Source organism: Chelonoidis abingdonii, chromosome 3, assembly GCF_003597395.2.
Source record: "Chelonoidis abingdonii isolate Lonesome George chromosome 3, CheloAbing_2.0, whole genome shotgun sequence".
Classification (NCBI taxonomy): Eukaryota; Metazoa; Chordata; order Testudines; family Testudinidae; genus Chelonoidis; species Chelonoidis abingdonii.
The window spans coordinates 47,095,906-47,121,591 of NC_133771.1; the positions used below are offsets into that span (position 1 = coordinate 47,095,906).

At 40.7% G+C, this 25,686-nt stretch overlaps 1 protein-coding gene across 2 annotated transcripts in view; it reads left to right on the forward strand.

The window, feature by feature from the left end:
• FBXO9 (F-box protein 9) overlaps positions 1 to 25,372 on the forward strand; it is a 49,731-nt gene extending 24,359 nt beyond the window's left edge. The window contains exons 4-12 of one of the 2 annotated variants that reach the window (XM_032764029.2): positions 8,669 to 8,768; positions 12,513 to 12,643; positions 16,449 to 16,563; positions 17,733 to 17,851; positions 18,156 to 18,246; positions 19,283 to 19,378; positions 20,454 to 20,544; positions 21,689 to 21,843; positions 23,407 to 25,372. In XM_032764029.2, coding sequence (XP_032619920.1) covers positions 8,669 to 8,768; positions 12,513 to 12,643; positions 16,449 to 16,563; positions 17,733 to 17,851; positions 18,156 to 18,246; positions 19,283 to 19,378; positions 20,454 to 20,544; positions 21,689 to 21,843; positions 23,407 to 23,515 — 1,007 coding nt within the window. In that variant the 3' untranslated portion in view covers positions 23,516 to 25,372. The remainder of the gene's footprint in view (positions 1 to 8,668; positions 8,769 to 12,512; positions 12,644 to 16,448; positions 16,564 to 17,732; positions 17,852 to 18,155; positions 18,247 to 19,282; positions 19,379 to 20,453; positions 20,545 to 21,688; positions 21,844 to 23,406) is intronic. The other variant, XM_032764027.2, reaches the window with a different exon arrangement.
• The last annotated feature ends 314 nt before the right edge of the window (positions 25,373 to 25,686 follow it).

Genomic DNA, 25,686 nt, shown 5'->3' on the forward strand with positions numbered 1-25,686 from the left:
AAAGTCCAACTATTATAGCAGGGCTAGCTGTTTTTCTTCTGACTCCAGCTCCTTGGCTGACTGCTTAATGGAACCATGTCAATATGACAGACTTCATCTCAGCTGTAGTTTAGTGGGTTATATGCCAACTAAATAGGGTAAAGCTAATTCATGCAGAGGTAACGAACCTCAGTTCTGCGTAGGAGTGTCACAGAGTTCTTGTAACATCCAGGTTTATGTTCATTCCAGTAAGATGAGATATTACCATACCACGAATGTAGTTTGGGAACCGTGGCCTTGAGGAGTCAGCCTGAATCAGGGTGAAAAGCGAGGATGGAGACTAAGCAACCTGCTACTTTAGTTTTAGAAGTACTATAGCATTTTAAGAAGTTGGACAACATAACCCTTCACTAGTTCAAGTATTAATATCAGCAATTACTGTATAATGGCACTTTAAAGGCAAGAGGCATGCTGTACGATCTAGTTAAAGTCCTGAACAGGCTGACCTCTGAACTGGACTCTGGGAAAAGCCAGGGGTCTTTACAACAATCAAACTCCCATTTTTCCAAACCTTTCTGTTGCCTCCATTAGAAATAGGCTAATCAGTGTAAGTGACAGGAGACTCAGTTCAATATAACTTCTTAGCTTCCTCCGGCCAGATGCCAATACCCACTAAAGAGAAGAGAATCTTCAACAATGTAGCCTAATTCAAAAGTCTAAGATATGTCTACACTACAAGCACTAGAGTGGCACAGCTGCAGTGCTGCTGCTGTAAAGCTCTATAGCAAAGAGTTACTACAGAAGGGATTTTTTTTGATGCTGTAGTAAATTCACCTCTCCCAGAGGCAACAGCTAGATCCATGGAAGAATCCTTCCATGGACCTAGCTGCTGCAATGTTTCTATAGGGAGTCAGGATTGTGACACACTGGGCTACCCCCTGCACTTAGCATGAGGAAGTCATGTCTGTGCCTGCTGTCAGTCACCTCCCTGAAACCACCAGCCTCTGGTAACAAACACTGCCTTGCTCTGAGCATTCTTCTGGAGTGCTCTGCCCCTCTTTCACTGAACACTCACAGCACTCTTGGATCCATTATTCCTTTAGGAATAATGCATACCAGCTTGTAAGATTCAACTCAGGATCACTGCTTTGCTTAACATACAGGACGTAGATAGTGAACACAAGAATAAGTTTCAGAGAAAAGCAATTCAAGTGATATAAAGAGAGTAGTGGAAACAAATGGTTACATATCAGACAAAATCATAACATGCTTTCTAGAGCTCAAACTTAACAAGGCATTTTCTTATCTCCTGCAAGATAGTTACCTCAAGTCCCTTCCCCCCCCCCCATATTTTCCAACCAGTTTGGTTAAGATCTAGCTTGCTAGCAGTTTGTCTTCACAGATTGAACTAATGAGGATGTACCTCCATACCCCTTATTATACCCCCGAGTTCATTGTCCTTTGTTGTAAACAGAGCTCTCCATTGCTGGTTCACTTCTTCCTGTAAAATTTCCTCTTTGAAGATTTCGTAATCCTTCATTAGCATTTGGCTTAGATTGTAAATGGATGTCCATTGTGAACTATAGAATATTTACTTCACATTTAAACAGATAAACATTACTTGCCTGAAAGAAAACCTGCTTTTTACATATCTGATGTGCAATCCCTAGATATAGACCTTAAAAGTGTGTATTTATAGATATATTACACACACACACACACTTCTTACACAGCATCTGTACATGTTGATTGCAGTGATACTGATGAGCAGTGTGACGCAAGCTTTCATTAGAGATCTTATGAAACATTTTTTTGGTGAACCCATGAATCCTTGTACCCCTGTGCTCTCTGGCAGCTGGAATCCAGAGGTTCTTGGGTCACAGCTGCATCTACAGTGGGGGTTAGGTCAACCTAACTACATTGCATAGGGTGTGAATGTTTTACAGCCCTGAGTGATGTAGTTATATTCACTTAAGTTTTAGATGTAGACAGACCTCAATCACAGATTTTTGCCCAGAGTCTTCAGTTCCCACAGTTAGGAGGCTTGAACAAAACACACACACACACACACACACACACTTTACAGGTATTGACTGCAAAATCATTTTTGCTACAGCCAGCAGACAGTTCTGGATTTTTAAAGTTCTCCAAATTTAAACTTTTGTCCTTATTGTAGTACAAAACATTGGAGCTGCTCAAGGCAGTCTTCAGAGGCACGTGCAACATTTGTCTTGAACTTTTCTGAACAGACAGAATGATCTTTTCACAAACATTGAAGTTACTGGCACTGCAAGTGTACATAATCCAATGATTGGTTTCAGTTTTCCAGTATTCAAGTGCTGTTATACAGTCAAAGGGCACTTCACATGTCATGGACAAGCCAAATTCATGTTTGAACTCTTCTGCTAGGCAAGGAAAAAATGCACAGAATATTTTTTTTATAGTCGCTAAATTGCATAGCATCTGTGCCTGGACAAATGGTTGGCAAAAGAGATCCTGTTCCATAGAGTCCATTGGCTACATTGTGGATATGGTTGCCTTCAGTGTGCTCTGAAATTTTGATGCAAAAGCCAGCCTTGCAGATCAAGGGAGTTGCCATTTGGAGGCCATTGACTCGAGGTCCACTTCTTTTAAGGCATTATCTACATCAGAAGTAACTTGTTAAGCAGTGTATCAAGGTGCATTTCTCCATTTGCCAATGACCCCTGTCCATTTCCCCCCAAAAATAAAGAAAAAAAGATGAATCGAAGCACAGTTTTCACTGGTTTCCAGTGTCTTCGACCATCTGGCATAGTTTCATTGTCTTCGAGGTAACTGTATCATCTTCTTTAATGAGAAAGTCTGTCATGCTGTCCCAATGCATATGAATGAATTTTGCAGCCTTGAGTCAGGAAAGCCAGCAAAACAACACAACTTGAGGGGCATCCGCAAACCCATTGGGCTCATGTTGTTGCTTGCACAGACTTTAAAAAACACTTGCTTTTGCATGTTGTCATTTTTTAATATCACTGGAAAACATTTCACAAATGTTGAGTATGCAGAATGTATTAGTTTTGATTGCATGATTAATAGGTACATGCAAAAGATGCATGTGATGCAATATCCTGAACAAAGTTTATGGGATTAAGAAACTTCACTGCATGATTAATGGGTACCTGCAAAAGATGCATGTGATGCAATATCCTGAACAAAGTTTATGGGATTAAGAAACTTTACTGAATTAAATTAAACTTTATTGAATTATAATCTACCCCAAAGACATTAACCATATTAAAAAAGCAATTGTGTATGGGTTGTTTTGGCATAATATATTCCTTTAGTAGGGAGGGGGATGCTAATGTAATTCCTCCATTATCAGCCCTTTGAAGTCACCCCTTTACTAGTTCATACTGGATTCTGCAGGGACCAACAGACAAGGGATTTTTGGATAAATAGCCTAATTTTAAACTGATTTATGGTCTTCATGATCCAGCAAAACATTCAGGATCTCTGGAGGACCCCGGTCCTTAGGGAAGAATTAAAAAGACCAACTGTCTCAATTACTCTTGTTAACTATCTCTGAAGAGAGAGCAGACAGGTCTGTTTAGGCAAACTGTCTTTGCTGGAGATAATACAGTGAAGGCAGAGAATTGTTCAGCCTGGACATACGCCAGTCAGAAGGGAGTGACCCACTGGAAGTGATGGCCAGGAGAGCTGGAAGCCTGAGAGCGGATGCCTTTGCTGGACCACCGAGGGGGAAAAACAGGTGTAGTTACCTGAAACTATGACAATGAGTAATAATACATGGAATGTGAAGCATATGCAGATACATTGCTTTCATATCTTTTACTAAGCCTTGCATGTACATCACAGAGTCACTGTTGATTAACACTATTTTCCCACATTTGGCTGTACTCTTGCAACACATGAAATTCAAATGATCCCCACTGAAGAACAGAGGCTTTCAATAGAATATAGTATTAAATGATTTATTCTTGTCAGTGTAGAACAATGATGTTCATTGCTGGCTGTCCAGAAAACTCTGGAGTTTTAAAGAGAATTTCTAATTCTTCAAAAGATCCTTCATTGCAAGCTTGAGGCTGAGAGAAAAGTTCAGGCAGGTATTTTTTTTCCAGCTGAAGAAGTTCTGGGCCAGTCCAGGCTTGTGAAGCAAAACTATTACAAAGTTCAAACCACAGACATCATTCATTGGAATCATGTTAAAATACTACACCTGTACCAGATTGTGTGAAAATCTGAAGTTTCTTCCTTCTTTTGTCTCATTCTTCCAAACAGGCTTCTGTTGAAGCATGGCCTACTTTTGCTTGACTTTAATTCAATTTCATATGAGACGTTATTCAAAAGTTCAGCAGTACGATCTGCCTTTCCAGAGATTTCTGTTTTACAAACTTTGCACTGCAAAAGGTCCTCTTCTTTTCCAGACTTTCATTTTGAATTTGAGGTCAGGGTGTACATTGCAGTGTTCCTCTAGGGTTTTTCTTTTGATTCATTATGGATATAAAATGACAAACATTTACCCTCGGTTAGGGAAGTGGTGCAGTTGAGCCCCATTGGTTCCCCCCACCCCCAAAAATCGTAAGTGTCATTGTTTTCATGCTCTTCCTGAACTTTGACTCCAGTACACTATGTTAATCAGTCAGATCTGCAACTCCAGCACTGTTTGGCAACTGCTGTAGCATCTGCTCCTCCCACCCTGAATGATCCTGGCCTGGCCACATATCCAGCCTCACCAGGAAGGTGTCCTGGTCCTCCCAGGATCGTGATGGATGAGGATGAACCTCCTGCCTTTAGGCAGGCAACCTTGCTGCTGAACAGCTGCAGTCTGGGGGCTGCCTCCACGCACATTCAGCTAGTGAATGAGGGAGTGAGGCCATGAAAGTGTGGCTGCAGAGGGCTCTCCCTGCTCTGCCTTAGAACCAGTGACACCTGATGTCTGGAGGCACAAGTTTCAGAGAAGGCTGCAGACATGGAGGGGCAGAGCAGAGGTCCCTGGCCAGGACTGTGAGGAGGAAGAGAACAAGCCCCCTGCCATTGGAGAGGCCACTCTGCTGTTAACTCCTGAATGGGGATGGTCCCCACACTCCCAGCTAATGAGGGAAAGAGTGGGGTGGTGATACTGGATTCCTACAGGTGCAAGGAAGGCTGCACTCATGCCAGCTGTTACCAATGGATATTTTTTCCATCGATTTCAGTATGTCAGCTGACAGTAACATTTATTAACATGTATCTAAATTGAATCCTGTCAAGCCTAGCTATAATGGAGTAATGGGTTTCCCTCGCTCTCATTGTTTGTGAAAGAGGGCTGACCTGGCTTAGGCATCTACATCCAGGAGAGGGGTCACAGCTGTGAATCCCCAGCAGAGATAGGTGTCTAACTACTGGCTAGTTTACAGGTTACCAGCTCAGCTTGCTGCCCCCTTTTGTGAAACCCTTTCTTATGTACCTTCCTCTTGCCATGTATTTTATAAGAAGCCTGCGTGCCTGTTTAACCCACACACCACCTGAGTAGTGGCACCAAGACCATTTAGAGAGAGATTAATGAGTCTACTAAAGCTTTTAGCTCATGCATTTAGCTCCTGAGGTCCCAGGTTCAAGCTTGCCCAACGACGACCAAAGTCTGTTAGTGTTACACCTGACTCCAGGGTAAGGATCGCACTGGGCAGCAGGTCACTTAAAAGTTAGATTTGCAATGCTCAGCATTGCCACACAGTCCCTTTATGTATATAACCCAGAGTGCATAGTGCACAGGAGAATCAAGACTAGCTCTGCAGGTCTGCTCTAAAGCAGGTTCTTGCAATCTCTCTGTGCGCGTCAGAGAAGTTATCTGATCTTTGGGGTATCCTCCTGGGTTGTTTTAGTAGCAATCTTTTCCTCCCATTCTCCTACATACCAGGCCTTTTCCTTCTCTGGCTTTCACCTTTTCAAGCCCCAGAGAGGAGTGGAACTATATAAATCCTAGTCCTTTACTCAAGAAATGTTAAAATAGAAACAAGTGAAATATACACATGCTAAACTTAACTGGTCAGTCACTTTTGGCTGGGTGCATTCCAGCTCTCACACCATAAGCAGACACTAACACAGGAAGAGAGCTTTGTCTTCAGTATCTTAACACTTTTCCTTCTCCCTCTCCATTCCCTTTTCTCCCTTCATTCCATCCAGACCCAGTCTCCCTGCTCTCTCTTTCTGTACATTTCTGTCCAGGGCATGGAAATTCTCAGACACCCAGTAGCTAGAGGACTAAACCTCTAGGTAAAGAGAAATACAAAAAATAGAGGCCTTGGGCCCAGCTCCATATAGGTACTTAGGCACCTAAACCCCAGGTTTAGGAGCCACTGTGATCCACTGAACCCCTGCAGGCACCTAAATGTTCACTTTAAAAGTTCCCTAGGCACCTAAGTTTCTCCCTCTGGGCATGCACAGTGCTGCCTCAGATTAGGTGTCTAGCCACTTACTTCACACCTGCCCGCCAGTGTGATCCACAAAGTGAGTGAAGATAGGCAGAGGAGCACCTGTTTTAGCCATGAGGCCTGATCTGCTAGGTATGCTCAGAGGCCACCTAGGGGATTGAGTCCCATTCAGAATCAAGGGAGCAAGGCATGAAAGAGAGAGAATAACTTTATAGCCTGGTGGTAGGTCACCCACCAGGGAGGTGGGAAACCCATGTTCCAGTCCCCCTGCTCCAGTGACTATTATTTACCTAAAGTGGAACAACTTCAACAGGAGCGATTGAGGGAGCTCAACATCAGAATATCCTATATGTCAGTGGTTAGAGCACTCAGAGGTGGGAGACCCCTTTTCAAATCCTCTCCCCCCCTCAAGTGGAGTGGGGAATTGAACTGGTCTCCCACATTCCATATGAGTGCTGTCACCACTAGGCTAAAAGTTATAAGCTGTGCAGCAGCACCTCCTTCACCCATTTTGTGTGGAGTGAAGGAGACACCTAACTTGTTCTCACAAGAAATAAGCCATCTGACTCCAAGAGAAGAGTTCCCAGGTGTGGATCACAAGCAGAGATAGGCACCTCCCTGCTGCCTGGACTTAGGTATCTATCTCTGTGAGAGGGGCAGGGTTGGGTTTACGACACGCCTCTCTCATTGGCATCTCCTGTTGGCTAATTTGGGGGTCTCCCGCTACCATGCTGGCTTGCAACACCTAAGTCCCTTTATATAGTTGGTCCTTACTCCCTAAAGGCAATACCCACTTGGGAAGAAAGAAAAAACAAAACCTGCTTTCCCTCTTTCCTGCTCCCACCCCCATGCCCTGCTAATAGAAGATATGCAGATTCTAGTATCCCTACTAGGGTGCTTTTCCCAACTCTTATTCAGGAAAACTCAATCTGGATATCAGCCTTTGGTTAGTAAATATCTGAAATTAGAAGCATCCTCTCTGGATGCTAGAAGCAGATGGAGAATTCTCTGTTCCCCATCTCATTGCAGAGCCTTGCAAAGATTTTGGGATGGTTTCTGCTCCTCTATATTTCTTTCAGCATTCAAAAGTGCAGAGGCAGCAAGAATGAGATATCGTTCCCAGTGACTAGCTCCAGTGCCTGCCATCACTGCTGCTGCTTTGCCATTGAGCAGCAAAGTGAAATTGACCTGATTCTTGTCCATGTCACTGATGCCTGCAAGGTTCTGAATAGCAGCGTTTTTACTCTGCTTTACCTTGGTAAAGTTATGAGCATCTGAAAGCATCTGATACTGGAGTCATCTGTTCATATTTGGCAAAGCTCTTTGGAACCATAAAGACATAGAAACTTTATGGACGTTGGAAGCAAGTAAGAGTTGTTGGGTCCCCAACCCCCAAGGCCGGCGATACCGTTTAGGCAGCCTAGGCAATCGCCTAGGGCGCCAGAATTATTCGGGGGGCGGCATTTTGCCAGGAGGGCGACAGGTGGGTCCGGTGGAGCTGCTGCAGTCATTCCTGCGGAGGGTCCGTTGGTCTGCGGCTCCAGTGGAGCTACCGCAGGCATGCCTGTGGACGGTTGGCTGCTTGCGCGGCTCCGGTGGACCGCCCGCAGGCATGACTGCGGCAGCTCCACCAGAGCCACGGACCAACGGACCCTCCGCAGGAATGACTGCAGCAGCTCCACCGGAGCCGCGGGATCAGCGCTGGGGGCGGCAAAATGGCCGTGCGCCTAGGGCGCGAGAAACCCTAGCGCCTAGGGCGCGAGAAACCCTAGCGCCGGTCCTGCCAACACCTTTGGGAAGAAAAAAATAAATAAAAAACCAGGCCTTTATAAAATTTAAGTGTATAAAACACCCTTACGTATCAAGCCTTAACTGGCACTCCCATAGAAGATATTGAATGAAAATTAATTATGTAGAAGCTGATGGTATGTGTCCTCCACAAAAGGGGTAAGTGGATTTTCAAGCCCTGATAAGTGTCTCAAATAGGTCTATCTCCCCTGCTGAGATTACCATTTTTATTTTAATTGGTTTAGGTTAAATTGGATATTAAAGAAACAGCTGGGAACGATGGGATTAGTGTCTAGTCGGGTACCCTGATGAGCAGCTTTGCTACTTCAAAAAAAAAAAAAAATGATTTTTTAAGAAGTGTCATGCTGTAGAGCCTTCCTGGCCTTAGTTATAGTGCAGTTACAGCTAAAGTTATGTCTCAGGAGAAGCTCAATTTTGATCACTAGAGTAGGCATTACATGTGTTCCAAGTTGTAATATTACCTTTATTTTCAGCCATCAAGTTTTATCGTCTAGCCATGCAACTTGTACCTGATATAGAGTTTAAGATCACCTATACGTGGTCTCCGGAAGGTGATGGTGTCGGAAGGAGCTAGTAAGTATGACAAGTTTACCACTGAGCAGCACAGGAGTGCACAAATTTACACATTTTGTTTCTAATCCAGAGACATTCATTAAGGTGCCACCTATCTGTTTGTAGTATAGTCACCTAATGTTTGAGAAGCATCTTTTTGTTTAACTGCAATTTAATTAGTAGCATGCATTATGGAAAGTTATATAGATCCTTTAATGGGCCTGGGAACACATTTTATACCAAACAGTACAATGCGATGCAGTTCTTAATTTGTTTGGTGCCAATTCAAACAAATTGAGGATTAAAATAATTTAGCAGAAAATAGTTACTAGGGGATTTAAAAATACAGAAACCACCATATTACTTTTTACTTGGAGATTCAGATCTCTAAGCTATGCAGGCAAGATCATTTTTAGGCTAGTAAGAGCTGACATATTGATTCTTGAAAGTTACACTGTAGTATCAAAAGAGTCTGCACTCGTAGGCTTGTACATATATAGCAGTTAGACTCTTAGGGTAATAGCCAAGTATAGGACTGTAGAACGGCTCAGCCGAGGCTCGTCTCTCCGCGAGGCTGTGGGGGATCCCACCACCTTGCAATAGTTCGCTATGGACCCCAGCCCTAGGTCAGGGAGGGGCAGTAAACAAACAGTCTGGAGCTCAGGCCCTTAGGCAGGGGCTGAGCCAAGAGTCCAATAGGAGCCCAGGCCCTGGGTCAGGGTGGGGCAGCAAACAAATAGTCAGGAGCTCAGGCTTCTGAGTGTTCGGTGTGAGGGGGAGACTGCCACCCGTGAGTGGGGTAGCAAGGGGGACACAGGCCCACCCATTCCACTGCATCCCAGCCCAGGGCCCTAAAAGTAGCAGCAGGAGGCTCACTGCTGTGTCAGTGGGGATCCTGACTGCAACACATTGACATGGGTTCTGGCTGAGCTGCGGCCACACCAGGGTCAGCTTCCCCCAAGCTACTTCCAGACTCCCCCTTAGAGGGTACCTGGGTTAGAGTGGTGTCGTTGGAGGTTTCCAGCACCATCGGCTCCTCAGGGTAGCTGGCCAGAAGTAGGCTGGGCTGGCCAGTCCTCATGTTGGCCACAGCCTGCCAACATGTCCCGAGCTAGGCCACCTGCATCTGGCCTCTCCAGCAGCAGGCTCTCAAGTGAGCTCTGCAGTCAGGCTTTTCTACTTCCTGTCCTGTGCCCTGCCCTCTGAGGGGCAGGTGCAGGACCCGTTGGCTCCGCTCACATTGGTGCTGGGGGAGGCTGGTCTCTCCATGGGGCTGTGGGGGATCCCACCGCCTTGCTACAAAGACTATCTGGGTATTTAAGTGAACCCCCATTAACATCACACAGTGAGGTAAGAAAAATACTAGACTATAGAGTAGAATTTTGTAAAGTTCTTTTATATTCCTAGTATTCCCGCCCTCCCCCCATCTTTGAGCAACTTTCCATTAGTCAGTTCAATCTGTTGATGAGGACATGAACTTCCATGTGGTCTTTCAAAAAAAATTTTTTCTTATTGCCCCTCCCCAACTCCAAATGATACTAGGGCTGGAGCCAGCTTTCTTATCCTGGCCCCTTATTTGTTTTCTAAAGTAGCATCTTCTAGAAAGGCATACACTCTGCAATGTTTGTTAGCACTATTAGTACTTCTGCTCTCTAAGCTCTAAACAGTTGTAGAAGTTCTCTACGTCACACCAGCAAAAATGTATAATAAGCTACTATAACAAAGTTCTGTAATAGTTGTCATCTCTTCCCGTAATACAAGGTAAGTAATGAACACTGTTTTATCAGTTGTCACTCCCTTTCTCCATAACATCTCACTAAAGTTTTAGGCCTAGAAGGCTAAAACAGAATTCTGTCTTCTCTTTACAGTATTTTAAAGATCCTTTTCTAGCTCTTTCAACTGGAGTTGGAGCTTTCTTTATTCCATCACTTCCCTTATTAAACCCATCCCAATTAAACTAAACATGTACAAGATAAATATAAGTAAGCTTTTGGAAGTTCTACACAAACTGTGTGTTCTCTGAGAGAGCTTGTTAGTATTAGGGACAATAAAATATATATGTAGCACCTCATGAGTAAGGTTAGGTAGAGTCATGTGTTTTGAGTGGCTACTTATACACACCTGTGTAGAATGGTTGCACCTGTTGTAGAGAACTCAGGTTTAATCGTTATGTTGCAATAATGTAATTTTATAGCATATTAAACAATGTTCATTAACCTTTTAGCATAGGGAGCAACCCATGAAGGCACTTAGGAACCTACGTCTTGTTTTTAGGCACCACTGTGATCCACAGAACTCCTTCTGTACCCTGTAGGCACCTGAAGTCACTCAGTGCCTAAGTTTTTGTCTCTGAGCATGCACTCTGATTTACAAACCGAAGAAGCAAAAACAAATGAGGAGTCCTTGTGGCACCTTAGAGACTAACAAATTTATTTGGGCATAAACTTTCATGGGCTAGAAAACTGAGGAAGATAGTTGTTCAGCTTCCTGAGTGGCATGCAGGGACCTGATCTGGTGGGCGTGCTCAGAGGTTGCCTACTGGGTTGGACTTCTCATTGAATACACACAAGGGTTGGGCGAGGCATGTAGGAGGACCTCCACCCAGTGATTAGGCACGCATCCAGGATGTGGGAGATTCCCAGTTCAAGGACCCTCTCCTCCTGATGGTGAGAAAGGATTTGAGCAGCAATCTGCCACCTCTCAGGTGAGTTGCCTAACCACTGGGTTATTCTGATGTGCCCCCCCCCCCATTTCCTATATTGAAGTTATTCCACATTAAGTGAATAATTGAATAATATTAATTGGCCCAGAGAGAGTTAGAATGACATTCTAATCTGTTAGAGAGACAAAATGAGTGAGAGAATATCTATTATTAAACAAACTTTTGTTGGTAAAAAGACAGGCTTTTGAGCTTAAGGTATTTACTTCTCCCTATTGCTTGTACAGGAGCCCAGGTTCCTCACTCAGGCTTTGTGCATTAGTGTTGTTCCTGTGATTTTCTAGGTACCTAACAGTTAGGTGCCACAATGCTCAGTGTCATAATGCGAAAGCCCCTTTCTGAATCTGGGCCATAGTGTCTTTGTTGCCATCTTTTTCATTACTTCATAAAACTAATTTCCCAAATAATGCCAAATAACAGGATTTGTCCAAACCACTTCTTCTAAAAGATCAATATGTTGATGAGGAAAACTACAAAGGGATACTATAAGTTTTAAAAAGTGACACTCTCCCTCCTCCCAAAAAAAATCCTTATAATTACTATAATGAGCTCTATAAAATATAATGTACTTTTCACTGGTAATGCTGCTGTTTTATTTCTTATGTGCTGTTCATCGTAGATGACAAAAATAAATTAATTGTGTTAATATTTTGGTGCTCATAGACTAGCACAGTTCTTCAGTGATTGTGTTGCACATACTGCAGGTGAATGTAAAAATCCAAACAGTGAAACTGCTTGGTTTGGGATTAAAAGAAAAATAACTACAGAAATGTTTCTGTTAATATTATACTCTCTTAAAAAGACGTCCTTGTTTTAACAAAACCTAAATAAATCTGATTAGGCCTCTTTTTTTTTTTTTTCTTCGCAAATTAGATTATCATTGTGATAAGAAATCTTAATGACTATACTTTGAACTTAAGAAATGCAGTAATTACAAAGTACAAATCAGAAATCATATCAAATGAGAAGAAAAGGTCAGTGTGAATACTAGATGTTGGCATGTTTTGTTCCAGTCTCAGGTTTTGTTTTATTTTTCTTTACTTTAGCATTGAGGATGGTGATGATGATGGCAAGATGGCTGATCTTTTGTCCTACTTTCAGCAGCAGCTCGCTCTTCAGGAATCCTCAGTCAAACTTTGTCAGCCTGATCTTGATGTCAGTCAGACTCATATCTCAGGTGTGAGATTAATTATGTCATAAGTTTGTAAGGAAGGAATTCTTAGAGGTATATTTTTTAGCTCAGCTTTAATAAAATGTCTTGTCTCTTTTTATTCTAAAATATATATTTAAAGAACTTTCTTGTAAATGACTCAGGGTATCTATTTGTTCATTATTATAACTAGATGTATGGGAAGAAATCTCATCAACTGCTTTAACAGCTCTTCCTTCATACATATTCTGGCCTTGTTCCTGTAGGCTATTCCACGCAGGCAGACTCATGCAGGCTTGCAGGATCAGAACTTCACTTTGAAATTTACTTTGCTTGTTCTCTGGGAAGAATGTTCACATGCTACTTGTCTTCCTTACCTCTGACAGTTTATTGGGACTAGGAGAGGGAATAGGCTGACATTGATTTATTTTTGAAAATAATATGGAAGGACTGTCTTAACACTTAAGCTGCAATCCTGAAAAGACATAAGCAGGTGTTCAGTCCTGCATACTGTGGAGTAGTCCTATTGATTTCATGGACTACCCCCAGTGTGTAAAAGTAAGTACCTGTATAAGTCTTTGCAGGAGTGGGTCCTAATAATTGATTTAACCTTTATTATTGTGCCTCTGGCATATTGTTTTCAACGCTGCCATATACCTTTCCTTAAGAGTGGATTTGTGTTTGTTTCACATTTTCTGGTACACATGAGTCTGCTACAGTTATGTGAATGAAAGTGATTTGTTTTATGGGAAGTGGATATTTTATATTTGCCGATGGAGAGTATCAGATTCCTTTCAGTGAAAGCAAACATTTTTCACAATTGTTATTATAAATGGATCCATTCACACGCACATTAAAAAACTCTGGCCACCCTATTTTAAAATAGCCAGTGATTTTTGGGTGCTTCCATTTTGGGGCACCCAGCTTGACATCTAAGGAGGGGTCTGATTATCAGTGGGTAGGTGCTCAACACTTTCAGAAAATCAGACCCCTATGAAGCATCTCATTCTGGCTCCCCAAAATCACTGGTCACCTTTTGAAAATCTTAGCCTCACTACTTTTTGAAGGAAGCAAAATAGAGTAAATTTATGGAACTTCAGAACTTTGGCACTGTTTCTATTGTCTTCTGTGTTTAACTCAGACCATTTAGAAAGACCATTTTTCTTCTTGATTTTTTGCCAAAAGAATTTGGAAGCTTGCACTTTGTATACTATATATTCATGAGATCCCAGTCTGAGTGGGGGAAAGCCCCAAGCCCTCCTCTCCTGTTGGTATTTCTTCCTCAGGGCTTGGCTACACTTAAGAGTTACAGCGCTGGTAGTGGCTTCACAGCGCTGTAACTTACTCCCCATCCACGCTGGCAAGGCACATACAGGGCTGTATCTCCCTCCACGAGAGGAATAAAGAGAACAGCGCTGCTCTTACAGTGCTGGGGTGCCAGTGTAAACAGTGATTAATCTTACTACGCTGTAACTGGCCTCCGGAACCTTCCCATAATGCTTTTTAAGTAAAGATAAACACTCTTTGTTTTGTTGTGATGCCTCTCTTGGTTTTGTTGTGAACTCGGGGCTCCTGGAGCTGCTTATCAAAAAACAAACACAGCTACTGTTTGCTGTGAATGAGGCAGGCAGGGGGATGAATGTCCACAGCTAGTGTTTGCTTGAGGAGAGAAGCAGCCCGCAGGGAGGATGGTGTCCGTTTTGGAGCAGCTGCTTATCTGGTCTGAAGGCTATTTGCATTTAGTGAATGAGAGAGGGGTGGGGGAAGGGGTCGAAACTTTTAAAATGATTGAAGGTTGGTGCTGTGTATCTTCAAGTCCTTAGAACTTGCAAGGCAAGGAGCTGACACGTCAGCTCCAAAAATCCACTCTCTCTGTTTCCCCCACACTCCCTGTCACGCTCCACCTCACCCCCCTCTTTTGAAAAGCACGCTGCAGCCACTTGAACACTGGGATAGCTGCCCATAATGCACCACTTCCAGCACTGCTGCAAATGCGGCCACACTGCAGCACTGGTAGCTGTCTGTGGGCACACTGCAGCGCTTTCCCTACACAGCTGTATGAAGACAGCTTTAACTCTCAGCGCTGTACAGCTGCAAGTGTAGCCAAACCCTCAGTCTCCATGATATTTCTGCATTTTACTATTCTGCTGCTCTGCTCAGCTTGTAGTAGAGTTGAAAGTCACTAAAATCTTGATCTGTAATCCATTTGTTAATCGGGTGAAGGATCACTATTGATCATTTCTGCAGCAGTCACAGATCCACTGGTCTAGGGAGAAAAGCAGCCTGGATGTGAAAGAGAACTGAAAACTGTGTGTGTGTGCGTGTGTGTGTGTTTGCAAGATGCTGTAAACACATAAGACACTGTCTCTGCCCCGAACTGACAATACTTCCTTACCTTTACAACACTGAAATGCCAGCGAAGAGTGCTTTAGCTGTATTTCTAATATTTTTTCCATAACTAGTGTCCGGCATACAGAAATAAATTAGAATGTGAGTGGGACCCAGAGAATGAGAGAACACTAAACTAATCAAGGATGGCAGTAGCATACAGATTTTTTTTTTTTTTTTTTTGAGGGAGAGGAGTGATAATTAGTTCTTGGTGCAAGACAGCAGGGGAAGATCAGACTTCTACTACATAACATACGTATTCCCTCCCGCCCCCCATCTATCTCACTACTCAAATGGCTAAATGCTGTTTGCCCAGATTTTCCAGGAAAAAAAAAAAAGTCACCTAGAGTTGAGACCAGATATCAAAAAACTTCAATTCAAAAGAACTTTTTTCCAAAAAACAACATATAAATACAATTATAATTCAATAGAAACAGTTTTGTAGCTTTAACTACAGCATCTGTTACTAGTGAACACTACACTTCTCTAGCTGTTTTTACTAAAAAGTGTATCGGAGCAAACTGAATAAATCTAACACTTGTCTTTTGTGAAATAGGTGTAAAGGTTATTTAGGAATCACTCAGCCCCAGACAGCAGAAACAGCAGCTGCTTAATAGCATACAGCAGCACTCTTAACAGTAACGGTTAAGTAGTAAAGATGATTATATCCAGCTAAAACTGCAGAGAAAATTTAGCGAGCTGGACTGCAAGTAGATGGAATACTGGCTAAAACCTCCAAATTTTCTTACTCTACCTTTACTGTTATGAGAATTTTCCTAGTATCTCACTTGTCAATAACTTTGGTCAGGATCTTGATTTATTTATGTTTAAAGTCATTGGAAAGGGTCCTCAACAGTACCATGCCATCTGACACCTGGGTCCCATTGACTCATTACTGACAGAAGGAGGAGTGATACAGTATTGATTCACCAGCACTACTTCCTGCAGGTTATACATGTTCCTAGTGGTGACCCATCCAAGTACTGAATTGCCTGAACCTACTTAACTTTTGAAGTCAGTGACTCACATCCTGGCTTCCACGCAAGATGTAAAATGTTGTGTAAGAAATAAAATGTTACTTTATATGTGTGATGTGCGCAAAGAGCTCTCTATATATTAAAGCCGCTGGAGAACAATTGTTTCATAAAATCAGTGATATACCTGTTGTGCCCTGTAAAGATATGTAGCTGTGTCTTCAAGACCACATCTAAAAAATATTTTGTTACCATGTCATGTCTTTACATTTGTATATTATGTGAAGTTCTTTATAGTCCATTATGTATTTTTATGTTAGGTATTTGATTGATTATTCCCAGTCAAACTTGTTCTCTAATTTCCTGTGAAGAAGAGGATTTTGGTAGCTATCAAAAATAGGATCAGGGAAATAATTTCTTTGGTTATCATCATGTTACCATGTGATCACTTAATTATTTTCTGTTCACAGTGCTGCCTATGGAAGTGCTAATGTACATTTTTCGATGGGTGGTTTCCAGTGATCTGGACCTAAGGTCATTAGAGCAGCTATCTCTGGTCTGCAGAGGATTTTACATTTGTGCCAGGTATAATTGAAACGTTATCCATAGAGTGAGAGATTCACCTTCTGTTCTTTTGGGTGGACAACAAGGAGCTTTTCTTAATCTGATACTTATAACCAGTTTAAAGACTAAGATTATAGCTGTAGACATTTATTTAGGTAGAAAAAGTCCGTGTGGGAATTAAATGCCACCAGCAATTTTTTATCTTAATCAAATTGTCATTTTCTTGAGAATACAGTTTGTTTACCTTAACAACATGAGCAGAGACTGTGTATTAGCTGCATAAACAGTTAAAATTTCCAAAAAATACATTTTTGTGTGTAAAAACCCTGCCTCATAGATGAGTGCTGTACTGGGACTCAGGATACCTAGGTTCTATTCCTGCCTCTGGCATTGGCCTGTTGGTGACCTTGACCAAGTCTTTTTGCTTCCCATGCCTCAGTTTCCCCATCTGTAAAATGGGAATAATGATACTGACCTTCTTTGTGAAGTGCTTTGAGATCTGCTGATGAAAACACTATATAAGAGTTGGTCTTATTAGTATTGGTATATAAAGACTGGTAGTGAATCCATAGAGGAAAGCTGCCTGTATTAAGAAAATGTTTTTACTTTTAGGCTGTTACATCTGTATATTGGGCTAAATCCTGCTCTATTTATTCATGAGTAGTCCCATATTAAACTCCTGATAATACTAATCAGGTGCTCGAATACACCAATCATGATTATGGTGTAAATTTCTGGATAGATAGAAGCAATTAGTCTAATATAAGCTAATATGTTTTGGTGATATTTGAATGATGTTTACGAGCAAGGAGTACCTTTGCTCACAAAAGAGAGGACATATTGTTAAATGGAGTTGAGTCCTAAAATATTAGCAGCCTGACTGTGATCACCATGTAGACATCACAAAGCAATGCCAGGTTGACACACACACAGAGTTCTGTGCTGTATTGTCACTGCGTCATATGTTGTACTTTTTGATGAGAAAATGGCTTTCTAGTTCCTCAATGATTCCAAGTTCTGTGTGGTTTAATTATTTAGTAATTAAACAGTCTAAGAAAAGCGCCTTTAACTCTATCCACACCCCATCTACCACTACGTTCTTAAAATTCCCCACTCGTCTTTTGTGCCTTGATATTGGAGTTCACCAAGGTGCTGTAAAGCTATGGGTTTTGCTTTTATGTCTTCACTAGGGATCCTGAAATCTGGCGTCAAGCTTGTTTGAGGGTTTGGGGCAGAAGCTGTAACAAACTTGTTCCTTATGCCTCCTGGAGAGAAATGTTTCTGGAAAGGCCCCGTGTTCGATTTGATGGTAAGGAGTATTTTTGGAATCAGATGTCTTCATTGTTATGTATGATTTTGCCAGAAAAAAGTTGGGTAATCTTTTATTTCTGTCTAATTATATAGTGCCACAAATGTTAGGCCTTATCTGAATTCAGTTGGGTTTTGAATATGCATATCATCACGTTTAGAAGAAACTTCTTCCTCCTCTTTAGGTAATAAAAATGTAGCTGAAAACCTATACAGCCATAATTTTTAATTTTGTATGTTTATACACTTTTAAAAGATGCTTAAATATTTAGGTCCATATTTTCTTATTTGCTTCATTTCTGTAGGTGTGTACATCAGCAAGACAACATACATACGTCAAGGAGAGCAGTCTCTTGATGGTTTCTATAGAGCATGGCACCAAGTGGAATATTACAGGTAGAACTGTAGTAAACTGAGTGAGGGAAGTATTTCCCCCTCTCTTCAAGTACTGTTCATTCAAATATAGATTTCAGTACTGCAAACACTAGTAGTTCAGTTGAGCTCAGTGGAATGCTAAGTGTGTAAAGTTACTTGGGTGTAAGTATTTCCAGGATCAAGGCCATAAGGAATACTGTTAGATCTGATCAATAGAGGTAGGTTTAGAAACTAATTTTCCTCCTCAGTTGCACCTTCTGCTCATGTCGGTAAAACTAGAGCTTTAAAGATGCCACTGATTTCTCCCTCTCCCCAAATCATTCTTTCCTTTGTGTCCATCAAAATAGTGCTCAGAAAGAAAAAAATGAGATCAAATAAAAATTACCGTTTAAATTTTCTCATAACCAAGCAAGTAGATTTAAAGGCTGGGTTTTTTTAAATCTGCCTTTGAACTCTTTCCAGTTACTCATTCACTGCCTTTCTTAGCCTTCTCATTCTACTATTCACATAGCTAATTGTTCTACTCTGCTGTCCCCTTCTGAGTCTAAAATGAGCTACAGGATACCAGTCAATCTCATAATTATTCATATGATGTGGAAAGTTTCAACCTGTCTTTCTAGATTTGGTATCTGATCTTAGCATCGCAAATCTGATACTTAAGGTAGAAAAGCACCAGCAAACAGACTTCTTCAGATTAATATGAGTTAAGAGCTAATTATACTTATCTCAGTGGGTATTGGGTAGGAAGAAGGTTCCCAAAGTTTATATAAGGTTCATCTTGACTTCTGGTCAGTAGCTCCTTTTCTGTATTCCTCCTCTGAAGTTCTTAACTTCTGTGCTTTTGCAAAAGTCTGCTTAGTTTCATCATGTGGTCTCCCAAACCAGGTCTTTTGGTTTCTGATGAGCTGTTTCTATGCTTTTGAAAATATGTGAAAATCTGTTTTTAAATGCCAAGAATTAGCACCTCTAATACTACACCTTTCTGTGAAGGGATCCCATGAGAAAACAATGTCTACTACTTTTTCCAGGTTTTTATTGTATAATTGTATTTTTGCAGATACATGAGATTCTTCCCAGATGGTCAAGTAATGATGCTAACAACTCCTGAAGAGCCTCAATCTATTGTTCCTCGTTTACGAACTAAAAATACAAGGTATGTTGAAATTGCGCATTTGTCTGCCTCACTCCTTGTTTTTCACCCTGCAGAAAAAAAGATGCATTTCATAAAATCACAGAACTGAAAGGGACCTTGAAAGATCATCTAGTCCAGTCCCCTGCACTCAGGGCAGGACTAAGTATTATCTAGACCATCACTGACAGGTGTTTGTCTAACTTGCTCTTAAAAATCCCCAATGATGGAGTTTCCACAACCTCCCTAGGCAATTTATTTCAGTGCTTAACCATGTTAACTCATGTTAGCCTCTAAATTTAGGAAAAGTAAGAACAACAACGGAAATATCATTTATTGTTTCTATTGTGCCAGAGATATTCATAGTTCTTTACAGGAAAATACAAGACCTAGTCCCTGCTTCAAGGGACATTACAATTTAAGACCCCGATTCTGGAATCAGACATCTGATTGTAAGATCAAGGCCTGGGACAATGTCTGGAGAAACTCAGAGTGAACAGATGTAAGAGACCTGCACTGTTGGTCTCGTGATTTCGGGATTATTTCCGCCCCCCCCCCCCCAAGAAAGGCAAGGAAGTAGGAAAAGAGGGCGAACAGTGAAAGGCTATCTGAACAGAAGTGAACGTCTAGGAAGGAGTTGAAGGAATCAAGGAAATATATTAATTTTCTGGGTCAAGGAAGATGTTTCCTCCTTGAAATGTTCCCATGAACTTGTTAAATTATTGTGGAAATGTGTTTGCATTTCTAAAACAATGCAGTTTTGAGCTATTACATAAGAATTTGAAAGTGAAAATAACTAGAAATTGGATTAAAAAAACTGACTAGCCAATCTACTCCATCCTACCTAAGAAAAATACTAAAAAGCAATTTTATGAACATTATAATTCATCACCTATAACAGGCCTGATGCTTTACAAAACACAGAAATATTCCCTGGGCCAAAGGCTCACATCCCTAAAATGGGCACACAAGTCAGTAATGGAAGGAAAAATAGATCTTACAACTACTGTCAGTCTTAATGCTTAGGTGTTTTTGCAACATAAATAAAAACTAGTATCCCTAACAGTACATGCTTGACACCATCCCTTTAACCTTCTAGAACTGATGCAATCTTGCTTGGCCATTATCGCCTCTCCCAGGATACAGACAATCAAACCAAAGTATTTGCTGTATTAATGAAGAAGGAAGAGGTAGGTACCAAAATAAAATAGAGCAATAAGAGAACAAGAGGGTAAGAAGAGTGGGATTTTTTTTCTTAAAGTTTCCCCACAAGTGTGTCTTTAAAGAGCATATGGAGGTGTGACTGTACCAGAGACTTGCTAATGAACTTGGTGCATGAAGTGATGTCAGATAAATTACCAGACATTAGAGCACTTGTAAAATATAACAACTTACGTGTCTCCTTCCAAAAATATATTAACTTTCTGAAGCAAGAAAGCAGTCTCTCTGAATCAACATTATTGTGCCAAGCCTATTTGTTTGCTGTAAAATGACTTTGTTCACACTTAAACACCATTTCTCCCCCAGTAAGCGCTCTTCTGACAACTGTTCCCCAAGCTTGATTGCTACACAAGGCCTGTATTAATTTATAACAGCCTTGCTAAATTTAAAAAGAGATGTGTATCCCCAGCTCACAAGATGGTGGCATGAGAATTAAGTCAGAAGAAGAAAAAAATGGGAGGAACAGCAAAGATCTTTTTATGACATCACCCTTCATCTTAGGAAACTTCTGTCTGCAGCATTAAATAAGTGAATCTAAATAATCAATATCTGGTCAAGAATTTAAATGGGAATAACTTTCAACAACAGATGTTGCAGAAAAAAAAACCTATAGTAAGTAGCGTCAAAGTAATTACAAGGGTTTTGGTATTGTACATGCCGCTAACTTAGTCTCAGTTTTTCAAACTCAATAGAGGTTTGAGGAGAAATGTTATTTTCTGTGAAATCCTGCTCCATATGTAGCTTGGTATATGTTAAACAGTTTTTCAAGTAATATTACTACTTAATTCTAGAGTTTCTTATGTATGAGACATAGTGTAGGATGTGTGCTAAATAAGGAAGAGGTAAAATGTGCTAAGAGTTCTGAGGTTTAAACAAATGACTTGAAAATAAAATAATTATGGTCTTAGTTTGGCATTTTATCATCACTCTTTCCTTCTAAGAACTTAAAGGATCACTACTTTTTGGCAATGTAAATAAAAATATCCTATATATGAAGGCATGGAGTTTTTGCTGTTTCAGGATCTATCTTCACGCTTATTTAAAGTGTTATGATAAACCATGGTAGTGCTGCATGTTCTTTGTGTGTCACTAAACTTTGTGTTTATTGTTCAGAAACCAATTGACTACCACAAATACAGGTATTTCCGCCGTGTTTCTGTACCAGAAACAGAGCACAGTTTTCATGTAGGACTACAGCTGTGTTCCAGTGGCCGCCAGAGATTCAACAAGCTTGTTTGGATACATCATTCTTGTAACATAACTTACAAGTAAGTTAAACTGAGAACAAGAGCAAGGAAAGATGTTTGTGTGTAATAAGGCCGGAAGCATTCATCTATCCAATGATAAAATGTACTAAAAGTTTTGTGGTTTAAACAAATGACTTGAAAATAAAATAATTATGGTCTTGGTTTGGCATTTTGTTAGCATTCTAAGACCTTACAGGATCACTACTTTTTGGCAATGTAAAGTATGGGAAAGTATCCTAAACATGAAGGCATGGAGTTTTTGCAGTTTAGTAAGATTTGTGAATAGTATTTGATCTACTGTACTCGGCAATCCTAAGCAGAAATATTTTTGTTCCTAGTAAAGAGGTTTTGGAAAACTTCTGCTCTCTAGAGCTACACCTTTTCCTTTCTATGAGCTTGTGAACCTTTAAAAGCAGGGTATGCTGCAAAGAGCCTCTGCAAGGATACTCTTCAACCCCCTGTGAGCTGTGGAGTAATGTGCCCAACTACTATGTCAGGCTGTGAGAGAGATGAGCAGATGGCCAGTGGCATACCCACTAACCCAGACCTTCAAGTTGTAGGGGCACAGAGGGCTGTGGTCATTACTCTTACCTGTTGACTATAGTAGCAGCAGCAGCCATAACTTGGCTACCCAGATATTCCTGAAGCTGAATGGTGAGGGAGAGAGTGATGCCCTCCAACTCTTTTATACTACCCCATGTATAGGTTTTCTGCTCCGGGTTTGCGTAGGGACCAATTCTTAGTGCAGTGACCCTGCAGTTGATCATGAATGAGCAGAATGATGGTTTCTGTGGTGTGGGGGGAAAAAAAAATCCCACTTCAGGGAAGTTAAGTAGTTTATTTTCAACCTGAGTTATCCTTAAAAAGATTGTAACTCTTACACTGTGACATTGTGTTTTATAGGAGTTGTTCAGTTGTTGGACAGCACAAGGGCTACGCACCATTTAGGTCCCAATTAAACCCTCCAAACAGGGCTTACATGGTGTATAGCTGTTTATGCTAGACTTCAGCCAACGGGCAAATTTCACACTGGTGCACAACAACAGTGTTGCACAAATCAATTTGTATAGGTTAGGAGGCTATCCTCATGTGCTGGAGAACATAACTGGGAATCTAACTCTGTGAGTATTAAATAGACTAATAGATATGATGTCACTTTACTGTAGTAGAGAGTCATGATTCTCACTGAAGCATGCAAATATGGTATTTTTACATTAAACATTTCTAGTTGCGGCTGCTTTACTATGGCAATATCCTCCTCCTTGTATTCCAAATTCTGAATCATGTGTCAGGAATGGAAAGTATGATGCAATGTGGAATGTCATTGTTTATCTTGATAATCATTTTATTAATAATACAAGCACATACTGGTTAGACAGGAGATAGCCAAAATACAAGTCATGCTTTCAGCGTGACTTGGCATTATATATACGAGGTTAGCTTGTGTGTCTGTGGCTTTGTGCACACTTTTCATTATGAAAATACTGGATTACTCCTTATCGCTCCCCTGAATACAGGATTGAAGGATTTAAATGGCAGTTTATATTTGATGAAGGTAACTCACTTTTGTAATATTCTTTGTAGATCTACTGGTGAGACTGCAGTCTCTGCTTTTGACATTGACAAGATGTATACCCCTTTGTTCTTTGCACGAGTGAAGAGTTTTACTGCATTTTCAGAAAAGCCTCTGTAAGAAACACATCTCTCCTGTTGCAACTCTTGCATGATTAAAAGATCAGACAAATGAGCACTTAAGTTATAAATCTGTATATATTTGAAACTTATTTTAAAGTTCTGGGAATCTTTTTGGAAGAATATATACTGGTAATACGTTCTATTTGATTTAGGGTGGTTGGGTTGTTTTTGTTTTGAAATCAAGCTTATGAATTGTTTAACATTTATGTTGTGAAAAGACTTTGATAACATGAAAAGTTTTTACATGTCACTTTTCATACAGCTTTATGAACCATTCTCTAAAATGCAAGTCTTCATCTGCCTATGCACCTTAATGATATGTCAGTCCAGGAAGAATTATAATAGAAAAACACTTACTGTACATGTGACTTAGTGTGTGTGCTTTGGTGAAGGCTCAAAATGTGAAATAAGTTGTCCTACATCTGTTTAAAACTGTGTGACTTGAGAAAATAAATGTTTCTTTTAAAGTAAATGTATTTTGTTTGCCTTTAAGAAATGACAAATTAAGTGCAAAAAAACCTGAAAGTGTGAAGTTCAACCATAAAATTCAGCCAAACCATGGTGATACTGCACGATAAATGTAAACTGATCTTGATAGCAGCCCAGTAGAGCCTACCATCTCAGGGTGGCAGACCACTGTCAGGCTCTGTAAGCCAGCCACAGGGGCAAAGGGCTGGCTTTCTTCTCTGTGGTCTAGGGAAGGGCTCCTGGAGTGCATGGTTCTGCTGGGATGGTGTCATAGTGCAGATGTCACTAGTGTGCTGAATTTGAGTATGCACTGTTCAGATTTAATTGTGCAAATGAGAACAGGGCTCATTCAAACATGTTTGTTTGTATTTTGTTAATCCTTCATCTAGCCCTGCTACAGAAACTGTAAATTCATTGGGCATTTGTCATTCTTATTAAGTTAACTTCTGGGGCTGCTACAGATTTTCAGGTACCATGTGTACCTAAAATGTTCCTTGGATTTTCATGTAGATACTGTATGCGGCTTCTCCTGCATATATAACTTGGAGATTTGGTGCAGATACTGTATGCTGCTTGTGATAAATACATACTTTGGGTTCTCAAACAACTAGAGCTTCTAAATGTTTTTGTTCTACTAGATTCATGTAAGATTTTTTTTTCTTAGAAGTAATTCCTTATAAATTTACCTTCTGAACAACTCATTTCACAATACTGACTAGGAGTTAAGGAGGATGCAAGTGCAAAAAAGCTGTTGAAAGAACTTTACTTGTTCCGTAATTTGTAAAGTGTACCCTTGCATGGAGCTACACAGTTAAAATACATCAATAAATTAGCATTTTGTAAACAATTAATTGCTATTTCTTAATGTACCCATAAGTCACTAACTTTTTTTCACATAGTAAAACATTCTGCATTCAGTAAGGAGCCTATACAATACACTATATTCAGTAAGGAGTACATTGTGTTACAGCATGATTGAGAGAAGTAAAAATATCAGTTGCTTTAAAATCTCAGTTTTCGGTCTTCAAGATAATGAAGTTCTGTCAAGTACATAAACTAGGAGTGCCTGTTATGAAGTTATCCATTGTAAGGGTTATGATTAAAGCTCTGATTTTTAGATTATCTTTAAGTAGTCCACAAATACCATCTGTACATAAAGAAGTATCAGTTTGACTTGTATGAAGGAGGTTAAAGATGATACCAACTTTTTATTTAGGTGACATCAATAGTTCTTGATTTGGTAGTTTAGTGATACTTCAAGCTTGTTGCACATATGCACTGTGTAATAATGTATGTAACCTAACCCTATTTGAGTCTTTAGCCTGTACAATAAAAGTAACCCGAGGCTTACAATCCGAGGCTTTAAAAACACTATATCTGACGTTTACCTGCTGCTTCTGATCTTTTGTTTGTTAGATTTCTTGTACACATACACTTCTGAGGCTTAAGTCTGGGGGTAATTTCAAGGCTGGCACATGTCCTGTTGCACAGTAACCACGGCATGGTATAGTTTCACAGTCAGCACAGCTTTACAGCAGAGGTTCTCTTTTTTTTTTTCCATACTAAAGAAACACCAGGACTCCTCTATCCACCTAGCTGGGAAGTCGCTAGTACTGCCTCCTCCACACACCATTTAGTAATCTCATAGACTCGTAGACTCCTGGACTGGAAGGGACCTCGAGAGGTCATCGAGTCCAGTCC